Source organism: Melospiza georgiana, chromosome 2, assembly GCF_028018845.1.
Source record: "Melospiza georgiana isolate bMelGeo1 chromosome 2, bMelGeo1.pri, whole genome shotgun sequence".
Taxonomy (NCBI): domain Eukaryota; kingdom Metazoa; phylum Chordata; class Aves; order Passeriformes; family Passerellidae; genus Melospiza; species Melospiza georgiana.
This window is the reverse complement of record NC_080431.1, coordinates 31047607-31061078: the sequence shown is the minus strand read 5'-3', so window position 1 is coordinate 31061078 and position 13472 is coordinate 31047607. Positions and strand designations below refer to the sequence as shown.

Genomic DNA, 13472 nt, shown 5'->3' with positions numbered 1-13472 from the left:
AGAAGTTTTGGAAGAACTTGTTTGATATGCAATGTGTAAGCTTGTGTATGTACAGCAGAGGTTTTAGTACTTGTTGCCACACTGACAGGTCTGTGTGTGAACAAATTGGTAAATCTTTGTGGGAGGTGAAGATGTTGCCATTGCATTCTTTCTTATGGTCTGTTTTTGGTATTTTCAGTATTGGGCAGTAGACTTTTGAACGGATTGTTTAATACATTGTGTGAGTGTGGTTGATGAAGAAGCTGGGGCACTTTTCTGGTGTTGAGCAGAGAAACTTTGGCAGAGGGCTTGAGCAAGCATCTTTAAGTGATGGGGTATTAAATTGCTGTAGCAAGACTTGCAAAACTTTGTCAGCTTAAGGCACTACTAAACAAAGTCTTTTTTAATGTGCTTAACTAAAGTTAGTTATGCGTCATGTCAGAGAATGCACACCTTTCCAGTGTAAGAGATGGTTAGACATACTGCCTGGACACCAGCAGAACCTCCTAGGTTTGTTAATTTATTTTTGATTTATGGATGTTGCAGAATGCAGAATCACATGTTTTAGGTGTCCTTTGATATCATATTGAATTAAACTATTTAGTTTCAGATTGTTGATGGGGAAATAACTGGCTGTGGTGACTGCCCCAGGTGACTGATATTATGAGGGAGTAGCTGGTTGTACTGTGCTGCTGTTTGTTCACCATGGAAAAGCTGATATGTGTAAGGTACAAAGGTTTGAAGCAATTACAGTCAAAAGCTGCATATGTAGACAAGTGCAGTTTGTAAATTCTGACCTATGAAAAGTATACATAAAAAATAAATGCAGGTTGCAACAGGTGATATTTGCATTAGAGTAGTGTGAATAGGCTACACATCATCTGGTACTTAATTTTTAGTAAGTATTATGGGCTGTGTCCATGTGGAATATTACAGCTCTACAGGATTCATGTAACAAATATATTGGATGCAGAGATTAATTTCTTGAAGTGGCCTGCAGTGTTCCTTCTTAGGTGGTTCATTAATCTTTCCTGAATGGTGCTGTTCTCTTCTTATCCGGCTGTCTGGACAGGAGCAGGGAGTGAACTGGGCACTTTGGAAGTCCATGCCACAAATCAGTGAGATGAGACAGTAGGTCAGGCCTGATGTCCCCTGTGGGCACTTGGCTGGAAAGGTGCATGCTTGCTGATGCCATCAATGTAATTTTTATCCTCCCCTGTGACCTCCTGTTTGAATGAAGATTTTTCATTTTCTGTCAGTACAAATAGGAGAGAAGAGAAATATTGTAAGAATATGGAAGTAGGCTGCAAGCTACAAGTCTGGGATGGTCTGATATGGCAGCAAAAGTTTTGAACCCGGTATCTTGACCTCTGGAGATGTTGTGTTTTTGATGGCAAACTCTGAGAAGAAAGTGAGGAGAGGAAACAATACGTGCTGAAGTTTGAAGTGTTATTGGTCAGGATGCAAATGCCAGTATTGTGGCAGAAACTGTGGAAACAAGGTGTGTCCAGGTTAGAAGTGATACAAGAGGGATAGTGTAATCTCCACTTGTCAAGTGTGCAAGTGATCCTTTTCCACAAGGTTTTTTGAGATTGGGATACAGTCTGATGATAGAACTCTGCCCTGCCTCTATGTGTATGCAGGTGCCAATTTCTGCCTCTTGTTAAGAGAGGAAGAAGTACAAGTTTTCAGGTTGTTTCTGAAACAGTCAGCTCCAAACTTTGTGTCGCTGTAGTTTCGTGCATCAACTCCTTGCTTTGTTTCCCTTCTCCTTTAAAAAGTGGATTTCTTCAAGTGCCAAAGGATCTGATCACTACTTAATTATGGATCTGCATCCTTGTTTTGGTCCTCCTCTCTCTTCCTTCTTTGTATTACACTCTTCCCAACTTTCTAAGACAGCTGTTAATCAAGTTGTTAATTCCTGAGTTGCTAAGCTAAGAATCCCAATGCAGTAGAGAATAGAAGGGCAGCGATAAATCCCCAGATGGTTCATTGTGGGTCAAAGCTAACAGTTCTTTGATGTAGCAGGACTGATGCTCTGCATTTGGTTTGGGTGTCCTTGCACTGAGCTTCCTTGTGTGTCTGTAATGCCCACCTGGTCTTTTCTGGATGATCTGTGTTTCCCTGTTAGCCAGGATGGTGTGAAATAATGTACACAGAGATGCTGCTGGCACACTGATCCTGCTAGGAGGCTGCTGACAGTGCAGACAGTGACTCCCAAGCATGTTGACATCTCTTGGCTCTTATAAGATCACAAATAGGAGGATGTTTCCCAGCTTAAACATATTTTTCCTATGTTCTGGGATTGGATCATGTACTTCCATCATGTAAATTCACAAAGCTTCAACAAATGACTTTTTATTGTTAGTGACTGTAACTGTATGGTTTGTGTAGCATGTGTCAGAAAGACAAAATACTAAGGCCTGAATTGTGATATAAGAATTGCTGTTTTCCATTTTGCTGGTAGTGGTATTAAGTTAGCTGCCCATTGGCTAGAAACAAGTTGGTTTTAGACATTTTACAGATATCTTAGAACTGGGGAGAAGAAAATAAATGTAACTTGGAAGAATTGTGCAAGGCTTGATTTTTAAAACAAAAATTTTTTGTTTCATCCTTACCCCTCTTTCATCTTCTCTTTCCCCGTCCAGTACAAAAGATATGAAGTTACCTGAAACACATGTGTACTTGCTATTGCATCAGTAACTCAGGGAACAGTTATGATAGAATTGTCTTTAACTTAATGTCGTACTGACCTGGAGAAGTTTGGAAAAATGCCTCTATCTAAATAACCTTGCTGAAGTCTATTGTTGGCATAGAGAAACAGGAGGAAGAAACGTGCAGTTAAAATGTTTTAATACTTCAACATTAATATGTAGGTAAAACATTGATGTTAACTGCTTTCCTTATTAGTGGAGAAGAGTTGCCTGAAAGAATAAGGAAACGTTATTTCATTTATTGCTTTATTTTCAAGATCTTTTATCTGTTGAGTTAAAGACTGCATTTTCATTGTGGTGTTTCATTGAGGTTTGGTTTTAGGAATGCATAGAATTTTAAACTGTGTTATCATTTGGCAAGTGCATCTTTGTAAATTACTTTTCGTTATTTCAGTGGTGAATTAACAAACCTCTGTTTTCTGAAGGGATATTTTTAACTTCCAGGCTGGAGTGCTTCCACTTGCAGCTATTTTTCTCTGGCCTGGCTTTTGATTTATACAAATGCTAATTATAGGGCTTTGAATCTGTGTGTATACATCGTTTCACAAGGTCATACACATTTTTAATGAACGGTCTGAAATATTTATATATTGCTCTGTTGTTATGTAAAGAGATCACTGCCTTATAAGTCTTGTACTAGCTCAAAAAGAGAAAAAAGTTAATAGTAATATCTGTGTATGAAAAAGCTGATTTTTATTTTTGTCTCTTAAAGTTTTGTCTTCATTGTCTTTGCAGGCATCAGAAGGTGTCACCTTCATTGGACCTGACACACATGCTATTCAAGCTATGGGAGACAAGATTGAAAGCAAATTGTTAGCCAAGAATGCAAAGGTCAACACAATCCCTGGCTTTGATGGAGTAGTCAAGGTGAGAAATCATTTAATTACTGTCTGCCCACTGTAGGAACAGTGTCTAAATCAAAGTACACCTATCGAAGGTCTGATGCAGAATCTAATTATAATTTCCTCTTCTTTTTCAGTAAAATGTAATTAAAAATGAAGTACAGATTTTTACTAACAAGAGAGCTTTAGAGAAGTGGAGAAAGTCCTTGATAATAAATGATGTATTAGTTCTTCAGTGGAGTCTCTTTAAATTTAACATGAAGGCAGGTAGATGTGTAAAATGTCAGGTGTGGGTTGGACTTATTTGCACATTTTTACATTTCTCAGGTCTTCTTATTGGCCAAGATCTTGACAGCTCTAAGTTAAGTGAAGTTTGTGAAACTGCGTGAAGTTTCCATTTTATGGTCTGTTCTGATGGTGCATATTTCCATGTGTTGCAAAATTCAGGACGAGGATGGGATGGGGGGAAATTTGACGGCTCTTTATCAGAATCTACAGCTGTGTAGATTCTTTCTCTTTGTGTATTTTAGAAGGAATGTCTTCCAACAGTTTTGTAAAAAAGAACTTGTTATTTCTTTATAGCTTCTAAGGTTAAATAAGGTATATCTTCATTTTTGTTTATTTTTGCCATAGTGATTGTGTTGGATTCTTCTAAGCCTTCCTTTGTGTCTTAATATATTGTCTATGTTAATGTAGTTAAGCTTTTCTCTTTTAAAACCTTCATTGGATAAAACTAAAACTTGGTTCATTGTAAAATGTTGACCTCCTGGGTTGAAAATTTTTATGCTTTACATGTCAAATCAAATTTTTTTTAAATGAAGTTTGAGTAAAACTTTAAGTTGCATGGAAAAGAGCATATAGCTAAGCTGGATTTTAAACTCTGTTAAAAGACAAATTACCCCTCAAAACCTGACTGAAAGTGAAAGGTAAATAGAGTGCAAAGGGGCTCAGCCTCCACAGAAATACTTGGTCCAATGAGGCTGCCTGGAGAACTGGACTAGTGAGAGAGAATGATAAAATCACAAAATAGCTGAGGTCAAAATGCCCAAGAGAATTTTTCAGTACTTGTGATGGAAATGCATGTTTGTAATGTCTGGTAGCAGGATAATGCTGCGACAGGAAAAAGTGCAAAGACTTCTTTCCCTTCTGGAGGACTCCATATGAGTTTTGGACTGGAATTTGTGGCCATGTTGAAGTCTGGGAGTGGCAAATTGGCAAATTTCAGGTTTTTGTTGTATGTTTTAGCAGTCCCTTTTGTATGTGGTCATTTAGCACTTGTAAGATTTAACAGCAGCCAAGCTGTTGGGTAGAATATTCTTTGTTCTGATATCCTGTATATTCTTCTAGCACCTGTATATTCTTCTAGGAATCCTCAAAGTAACTTCCAGAAAAGCATCTAGCTAGAAGATAACTTTGAATTAATCATTTGAACACCACAAAACATTCTCTAATGCAGAATTAAATACTCAAAATGATGGTTTTCTCATTGTATCAAGTTAAAATTTAAGGGTTAATTCTGTTATTCTACTAATAAAAAAACCCCAAACCTGACAAAGTAGGATAATGGTTAAGGAACAGATAGGCCTATAACCAGTGCAGCTGAGCTGCTTTCTTGTGTGAACTTGTTTCATGGACCTTCTGTTGCAGTGTTTTTGACAATTATCTGAAGTTCCTGGCACAAAAAGGAAACTTAAGTGATGTGATTGGCAATGGGCTATATGCAGCAATACCTTTAAAACCAAATGAACTGGAATGTAGGCCTGAGTTGACAGCTCCAGTCTTCTGCTATTGAAAGGATCTATGTGGTAGTTCCTTAATGCCAAAGTGCCCGTGCTGTTCCAGTTTCACCCACCTCAGCCCTGCATGGGTTCTGATTATCTGAGGAGTGTTGATGAAAAAGAATACATATCTAAAAAAAAACAAATCCAAACTTGCAATGTGCCCACCAAATAAGAAAAAGTCCCACAGACTTTACCAGCATTGTCGTCTCCATCAAGAAGTGGAGTTGCAAATTTTAAGCTAACCAGTGCTTTGATTACCAGTTACAGGAAATAAAGCTTCTGATAATTGATAGTGTCATACTTGCTATGGATCTAAATAAGTGCCTGTGTTTGTTCTCTGATTTCCTTCCTGTGACAATGTCTTTTGCTCAAATGAATACCCAAATAATTAGGTCATACAGGATGCCTGATCTTTGGTTAGAGCTTGATATGCTATTTTGCAAATTTGGACTAAGATAGGAAGGGCAAAGCTGCTCTAATCAGAACAGCAACACACAAGGAACTGGGGACTGTTTAAGGTTTCTGCCATTCTGTGGGAGACCTATTTTAGTCACAGTTATGAAGCTTTCAAAATCCTTGTGGGCTCTTTTTCCCGAGAAATAAAAATTTTAAAGGTCTTAGGAAGGAGTTAAGTGTTTGCTTGATGCTTAAGGTGGTTAGACCTGGCTTCAAGTATAAAGTGGACTTCAGTAAAGCTGGAGGAAATCTGCATTTATGCCTCTGACTATGCTAGAAATTACTACAAATCTGTTGCATGTGTTGTTTGTGGATGAATAGTTGAGGCAAACACAGAGCAACAACTTCTAGTGCTTCATTATTCAACTCAGGACTGCACTGAAAATCTTTGTTACTAGAAGAGTAGTCTTCATCCATGTTAAATAGTGCTGCAGATACTTAGGGTCCTTCATGAATAAAGGATATTTTTCCTCTCTTATGTTGCTTAGCACTTAGACATAGGAGATACTGCTAAGGTTTTGTAATAACATCTTGGAGAAATTGCATGCAGAAAAATTCCCAGTGAGTAGTAATTAAATTAGAAATGTAAAAGAAAGAAGCCCTTCAACAGTATACTTAAAGCTGGAAGGATTGAAGAGGAGGATGCTTGGCATCAGACACAGCTAACTGTTCTTGTACTGGGAAATGCTCTAGCAAATATGAAACTGAGAGTGGAAAGATATGGAATGGCGAGGACAGTTTGACAAAGAGTGATTTTCTTCTCATCACTGGTTCAGTTTCTCAGTAGGCTGGGGCAATTGAGAAATCCAGTTTGAACATATAAGGAACTGGAGTCTTGTGCCGTCAGCTAGAGAGCCAACAAAAGCAATGAAAGGTAATTAATTTCAAAATGTGTAACTAGAATTAGTTTTATAAAACCTGATTGGGAGATGTAGTCATAAATGGTTTAAATCCAAGAATTAGCATTAATCCATGTGAGCAATGGCTATACTAAAGTTAGGGCTGAGATGATGTATTGACTGTAAACAACTGAAGGGGAGTAAGAGACTAGAAAGTGGAGGCTGAGTAATGAGGCTGAGTAATGCTGTGGTGAAAAACTGGGAAAGAAATGGCAAGGAAATAATTATTTTTGTATTGTTTCACCATATACAGCCAGTTTGATTTTTATGGCTGGTAGAACACAGCTGGGTGTAGGCACAGAATAATGTCTATGTCTGCTTAGTTTCACTGATGTCAGTAAACACATTAGAGGTCTTCAGTAAGGCTCTGAATTTACTGTAGGTAAGTTTTAGGTGCCTGTTTTAGATGAATTTTTGTACTGGGATATTGACATTGGGATTGAATGATCACTGTTGGAGAGGTTGTTAAAGATTCTGGATATGAACTGGAGGTTCTCTAAGGCTGACGCCCTCAGCCATGAAAACCATGATGCAGTTGTTCATCATTCAATGTTTCACAGTTCTAGGAGTCACTTAATCAGCTTTACCCTGGCACCCCCTACATCAAGATGGATTTGTTTTTCTGTCTCCACCTGCTGGTACCTGGTTGAGAGGCATGTACATGAAAGTAGGAGGATAGGAATTCTTATGCTAAAAGGAGTATTTTATGTCTCTTTAACTTAATGGAATCACCTATTTGTAAAAACACTTGACATAATTTTATAACTCCTAGGACTTTTATTAACTTCTACCATTACTTGAACATTTTTATTTGTATAATAAAAGGTGGTGCTAAAATTATATATTTCTTTACAGTTTCCAGTTTATTTTGGGAAAATGGTAGTGTAGCTAATGTGCTTTTGGAAGAAATAGCAGTAAATCATTGAGGACTTTTGCTTTTAAAAATAATTTAAAGTCTTTTTAGTAGCAGTGTGTGGTTTTGTATATTTTGCACATATGGACATGTGTTTTAGGCAGTATCATAGCATTCACTTTTTTGCTGCTCTTGTGCAAATATTGTGTATCTGTCAAGTTTTATATACCAAAAAGCTAAAATAACTGTCCTAACTTGCCAAACTGTTTCTGTATTTATGCAATCAGCAAGTGAAATTCATGATATTTTAAGCATATTTTCAACATACCTTCTTATGGAAAAAGACTTACCAGAGATTGCAATATATCAGTTTTTAAAATTAGTTTTTCTCCTTAAATCACAGCATATTTTCGTTTTCTGGTTCAGAAATGCTCTTTGAAAGCGAAAATTGGAGTAAGCATGGATTTCTTTTTTCTCGTGTCTTAGCGTTTGGGTTCTAATATGTTAGAACTGTAAAAGAAACAGATGTTGACACAGTGTAAATTAATAACTGTGCTGGGCAGATGACTAAAATCTTTTCAAGCCAGAACTAAGACAATTAGTGCTGCTGATACCAATCAGTTGTTACTTAAAGTTGTTGTATGCATGTGTAAAAATACAGTGGCAGTGAAAAGTTCCTCTCTAATGATTTGCAGCTTTTCTTCCTGTAGATTACAGTGTATCAGTTAGCCACTTGTTTGCAGGTAACTAAGTGAAAAAAGATTACCCTGTTTGCTTCCCCCCCTTAACTCTATTTTGCAAATATGTGGGGGAATTTGCAAGAGAAAAGAAATGTAAAAGTTTCTTTCTCAACTATAATCGTGGCTCTTCATCAGTCATCACTCTTCCTGCATTTTGTTCAAGAGACTCTAATTGTCTGCATTTGGCAGGTTTAACACTTCCTGACAGAGAGGCTATTAAGGGGAAGTATTCTCGCATAACTGTCACGGGCAGGAACAAAGAACCTTCAAACTCAATGTGTGGAAACCACTAACATTCTTAAATGACCCTTTTCATGCATTTTATCCCTTTAAGCTAAAATTTGGAGGGTGCAGGGTCATGGAAAGCAGCAAGGTGTAATAAAACAGTAAACTCTTGAGGGTTTTTTTTTGGGGGGGGAGTGAGGGGCAAGTTTTTTTTTTTTGCTAGATTTATCTCTTGAGTTAAAAACAATTGTTATTTGGAAAAATCTCATTAACAGATGTGACTGGAGTAAAAAGACTTAAAACTGATGCTGCTTTCAGGACTGCTTTGAACTTAACAAGCACCGATTTGTGGAGCAGACTAGCTAATGAAAGGAAATTAAATTTTCTGACAACTTCCCCTGCCAGCCCTCTTATTCTTCATGGGGCTGTTACTAGGTACTGAAGACTTTTAAAGAGGATTTTGTTTTATTATCGGACATAAATGAACCAGGTATGAACATTTCTTATGTATTTTTTTTTAAAGTTCTGACCTGGGTGCTTTTAAAATGGATTGCCTTGAAAGCTTTAAAAATATCAGGTTTCAGTTTAATGTTCATAAGTCAGCCCCCATAGTTTCAGACACACTTAGCAGCTGGTGGTTTCCAGACATTACTGCCTTTATACAAATTTTTTAATGTATGTCATGGGATAGTATAAATATTAGCAAATTTGGATGGAATTTTCAAACTTAACGTCTACCACGGTAATTTAACCCTTTTTCTTTCTAATTTTGTATAAGGGAGATATACTGTTATCAGTAGAAATAACTACTGCTGGGAAAGTGATTTGGTTATTGAAATCTGAGTAATTCAAGTGTTCTGGTTTTTGTTCACTGAGTGTGCCAGGATTTTTTCCTGTACCAGGCTACAGTAGTATAAGACAGCTGAAGCAATAGGTGGAATCAACAAAAGATTTTGTAAAGTTGGCTTATGCAACTCTTAAATGAATACAATTATGGGAATCTTCTCCTTTCAGATACAGTTTAAAATGATGCAATTAAGGTTTATTTTGTCTTCGGAGTGCAGAACTTTCAAAACTGAAATGCTTGTATTCTTTCTTGAGTAAACAAAACCCATTTGTCTTTGAAGAAGTTCTACAAGGTTTTTTTTTCCTGAACTTGAGTTACTCCCAAACAATAGAGAATCAACTCCCCCTACTGACAGCAATCAGGAAAACACAAGGAATACCTGCGAGGACAGAAACAAGCTGGTAGTGGACAAACTTTAACGATCTGATTTATGGTCCATTATTGATTGTAAACGTCTAAATTCTAGCATTAAATTCCTACAACTGCAGAAAATAATTTTGCGATCCTGGTTGTGTTTCCTGTCAGCTGATTCCTCGTTGCTTTGAGTTTCTCAATGCACTAATGATGAGGTAGAATTTACATTCCACTTATGGTATTAATTTTACATTCCTCTGGCTGAAAAGGGTCAGGAGGTTGTAAAATCAAACATTAAATGAATCGGAGGAGACAGTAGTGCAATATATGACTGCCCTCAGGACATAGTGCAATGGCTGATGGGATTAATGTTGGGTCTCATTTCCTGCTTTTACAGGATGCAGATGAAGCTGTCAGAATTGCAAGGGAAATTGGTAAGTTCTTAAATTAGCTATGGTGGGATTTGTGTGCCTCTCAGCAGACATGGTTGACTAAATTGAATGTGTAATAAGTAATCCCTATAGAACAAATAATGTTTTAATAGTTTTTACGTTCCCTGTTGCCCATAGGGCTGGAGGAATCTAGGCATTAACGCCCTGTCTCTTAAATCATCAAATTTGAGCTTTTCAAACTGGACTTTACAGAACAAGTGCAGCCATGATTTGTGGAATGAATGTAATATGCAATAATGAGTACCTCACTAAAGGAGTTAGCTGAAAGTATATCTGCAATTGGACATGATAGTGAAAAGTTAGGCATGGTGCACTTCTCTGTATGTGGAGACTGACACCAGTGATGTTATGATCTTCATTCTTCATTGCTGTTTGGACTGCAGCTAGCTTGAATATGATCCAGAGCACCAGCCTTCTGTGCTTACTGAAATAAAGTCACTATTCAGCTTCTGAGTATCTTACAGATTGGTGAAAAGAGCAACCAGCAAATGAGTCTGGGACTAATTTTGATGAAGGTTAAGTGTAATATGTGTTTAATGAGTTTTGGCTTTTATTTACTAAAGCTTGATATTAGTGAAAATGCTAAACCATATGCTTCAAATTACACATGTTCTTAAGTGCTTTCTAGAGGAAGAATCTAATGCAGTAAGATATCTGATTTTTCTCGAGGTTTTTCTTTAATTTTCCCTTTGAGATTGAAACCATGAGAAGCTATTTAGGTTTATCACAGGTAGATAAACAGCTTTTCACCTGTGTCAAGAGCTATTGAAAGTGGGAGTTGCACTGCTACAGATAACTTAGCAGTGTATGTTCTTTCTGCTTTCAGTTGAAGTTGGGACTTTTACCCTGCACTGGTTAACTGCCCTGAAACCCCCCTTAGGCTTGTCTGATTTTTAGGCTGACACAACTGAAGTCAGCATTTCTGTGAGTAGTCAGGCTTTGTGTCTTGGTTGTGAAATCGTGATAACCGATCACTGTCATGGGAGCATTACCAAAAGAAAGAGACTGTTAACCAAACTGGAACATTCAGAAGGGAACGGTAGATAAAATTTGGTTTAGTTCTGCATAGTAATGTGACAATATTTCTGTTCACTTTCTCTTCAATACCCTTTCTTGCTCTTGTGTTTTAAAGATTTCCTGCAGGTATTTTCTTAAACAGTTTTGATGAATGTAAGTTAGAAGGCATGCAGTGGCTTTCTAGACACCCTTTAAAATACATTATTTTTTAATTTTCTTCTGAGTTCTTCTGGTATTCTGTTGACTGGTTCCTGTCTTTGATATCAGTAGCACTTTGGAGGTTATTATATCAAGGCAGTCTTAAATCTGTGATAATAAAGTCAATTACAGACAGCTGGGTGGTGCTTTATTTAGATGAAAAATTCTTAAACTGCTTTGATACAAGAAGGGTTTGTACTACAGTGCCATGTAGTGAAAGAAAAATATTCCTTCTAGCTTTTTCTCCACCCATGGTCTGACAAGTTGATCAGTTTGGTTAAGCTTCTGTCTAATTGTAATCACTGACCAGAATTAAAAATAGTGACTTTAATTTCAAAGGATCTTAAGATAGAATGAAATTATAGTCTCTTGAGTATATATGTAATGTATTTGTCCTTGTATATGAAGCACTTGATAAGTGAAATACTTTCAGATTGTTTCTAATTTCACTAATTCAGTTTTTCAGTCTTCTAAGAAAGCGTAAGTAATTCTTAAAAAAGTGACTGTGGGTCAGTGCTCAAAACAGTAGAACTGTGTGTGATGCTCTCTTGCTGCCTCTGTTTTTTTTCTGCTTCTCCCTGCTGTGTTTTGGCCAAATATCCAGTAGTGAAGCATGGCACCTCAGAGTTGAGAATGCAGCCGTTACCTGTTTCAGTGACTATTATCTATGGATACACATTTTCTAGGTGTGGGAGTGAAACATTCTTTTTGCCCCTGATTTAACATGTTTTCCTGAATTGTGTAGAGAATGCGATAGGGAAACTAGGTTAAATCAGAAATTGGAAGAAGTTCAGGCGCAAATTGCTGTATTGGCTCCTTTCTACTGTCTCTCTTTTCTATTTGTTGGTGTGGGCTGTTGTGCTCTTCTGATCCTTTCTGTGTGCTTAATTGCATTGGCCCTTTTCCCATGCTGCTTTTAGGTCTGTTTGTAGGATTGTACATTAAGAACTGTTGGCTTCTTAATTCTGAAGCATCAATGAAACTCCAGAAAGTTTGGCTCCTCTATTTGAAAGGATTGAGCAGCTATGAAGTGCAGTCAGTTAAAACAAAATGAAAGTCTGTACAAAACTGAAAAGATCAACAAGATGGTTTTTTGTCATGTTTCATTTGACATGAGTTTAGTTAGTGCTAGCATGTAATGGATATTAATGGATTTAATAATGGATATTGAAAAGAATCTTGTAGTGTCACGTGGAACATTGCTCAAGCTGATATCGCACAATGTGTTCTGTGGTCTACTACCTGCAGCTTTGTAAAAATGGGTAAATTACATCTAAAAACCATGGTGGCAAAGGGTGGGAGCAGGACATCAGAAGTTTGTTTACTCCTTTTATCATTCAGATTCTCAGAATAGTAACTGTCCTGGAAACAAAGCAGTCCTAACTTATGAGTGTCTATTTAGCAGCAAGAGCAGGTGCAGTGATCCTCAAGTCTGACTGCTTTTTGAGTTCTTGCTTCCTAAAATCTTCCTTAAGAGGCGTCACAAGACTGGAAAACTATAAAACAAGAGTAGGTTTTAATCTCACATGCAATTTTAATTTCACATAAAGTGGCATCTAATTTGAGGGAGGGATTGAAAACCTAACACCTACTCAAAAATGTGTCTGCTTTGTGAGTCTTTTCCTTGCTGTTGTTGTGGGTACTTACAAACAAGTGTTAGAAATTGTTTGCATGCCTCTCCCTTCCCACAACTAATCCAACCATTCCATGGGAACATACTTTAGAAATTTTGATTGCTGCAAAAATGGAGTGTTGAGTAATGCATTCTGATCCCAGTATCCTCTACCCAATATGTATGCAAAACTTAAATTTTACAGGGCCTTCCTTTCAGTCTTTGGTATTGGCTAAAGAGCTGCTCTGTAGCTGAGTTCGGCTTAGCTCCCCAAGAGTGAGCAGTGTGTAACCTCATATCTGGGCAAAAGGTCCAGTACCCTTATTTTCAGGTGACTGGCTAATTTACGTGCTAACATGTTGAGGTCTGTTGCAATTTTCTTCTCAACCAGAAAAACTGTATGTATTTTTTTCAAAACAGGCCTTGCCTTCTTTTTTTTAAAACCTGTTTTATTTTTACTTATATAGTGGCTCTTGGGAGCCTTTAACTGCCTTGCCTACAAG

The 13472-nt window shown here is 37.2% G+C and overlaps 1 protein-coding gene across 1 annotated transcript in view; it reads left to right on the top strand.

The window, feature by feature from the left end:
- Window positions 1–13472, top strand: part of PCCA (propionyl-CoA carboxylase subunit alpha) — a 270748-nt gene that overhangs the window by 72353 nt on the left and 184923 nt on the right. Inside the window, exons 7-8 of the mRNA XM_058044919.1 lie at window positions 3429–3560; window positions 10088–10124. Coding sequence (XP_057900902.1) covers window positions 3429–3560; window positions 10088–10124 — 169 coding nt within the window. The remainder of the gene's footprint in view (window positions 1–3428; window positions 3561–10087; window positions 10125–13472) is intronic.